The sequence below is a fragment of the Penaeus monodon genome, chromosome 23, assembly GCF_015228065.2.
Source record: "Penaeus monodon isolate SGIC_2016 chromosome 23, NSTDA_Pmon_1, whole genome shotgun sequence".
NCBI lineage: Eukaryota > Metazoa > Arthropoda > Malacostraca > Decapoda > Penaeidae > Penaeus > Penaeus monodon.
In genome coordinates this window covers 39,236,487-39,237,495 of record NC_051408.1, presented here as the reverse complement: position 1 = coordinate 39,237,495, position 1,009 = coordinate 39,236,487, and the positions used below count along the sequence as shown (strand labels likewise).

Genomic DNA, 1,009 nt, shown 5'->3' with positions numbered 1-1,009 from the left:
GTGGAAAGTTATCGTGTCTATCTCTCTATCTCTCCTAAGAAATAATATGTTTTTGTATTCACTCAGAAAAAGGAGTTTAGACTGAGTAATACTCCAGCAGACGCAGCAGTGTGCGGCCAACTGTAGGTGTCACACTCGCGTCTGTGTATTATCGAAGTTATGCGTGAATGTGCGTGTGCGCAAATAAACATTCTCTTGCGTAATGAAATATATCTTATTTATTCATTTCAAGATTATTATCACGAAATCGTACGCAGAAGCAAATGTTATATATATCAATTAAAAGACTTTTAGTGTAAAGTTATATTTTATCATCTCATTCAGGAGGAGTTACATTCGGGCGCGTAACTTCATTTTCCATAGCCACCGCTTCCACGGCCGCTGCCTCCTCCGCCGCCGCCGCCAAAGCCGCTGCCTCCGAATCCACCTCCGCTACCTCCAAATCCACCAGCCCCAACGCCGCTGCCTCCGAATCCGCCGCCTCCACTGCCACCACCTCCGAATCCTCCGAATCCACCGCCTCCACCGCCAGAGAGCTTTCCACTTCCAAGGAAAACTGCGGGGAGCACACTTCCGCCTCCGCCGCCGCTGCCGCGACCTCCACCGTATCCTCCTCCTCCTCCGCCGCCACCGCCGCCACCGCCAAGTGCGTTGCCGCCTCCGAATCCGCCAGCTCCTCTTCCTCCACCAAATCCACCACTTACTCCACCAACACCTCCAAATCCGCCTCCTGATGACTCTCCACTCCGTCCTCCGCCAAATCCTCCTCCACCACCCCTGCCTCCTCCACCACCACCACCTCTTCCTCCTCCTCCACCTCTCCCTCCCCCTCCACCGCCTCCTCCACCACTACCATATCCTCCTCCAGCCGCAGCAACGTACACCATCGCCATCACGGCCACCATCACCACCTGAAAATATTCGATTCTCGTTAAACTTACAATATTTTACAAATGGTCGAAAACTGACCTATGTATTATAAACAATATATCACAGATTATTAACTAAA

General features: G+C 51.2%; 1 protein-coding gene across 1 annotated transcript in view; it reads right to left on the bottom strand.

Annotated features, from left to right (window-relative positions):
- LOC119588247 (glycine-rich protein DOT1-like) overlaps window positions 1-1,009 on the bottom strand; it is a 6,792-nt gene that overhangs the window by 5,504 nt on the left and 279 nt on the right. The window contains exons 2-3 of the mRNA XM_037936942.1: window positions 794-911; window positions 437-715 (exon numbers count right to left, since the gene is read on the bottom strand). Coding sequence (XP_037792870.1) covers window positions 437-715; window positions 794-911 — 397 coding nt within the window. The remainder of the gene's footprint in view (window positions 1-436; window positions 716-793; window positions 912-1,009) is intronic.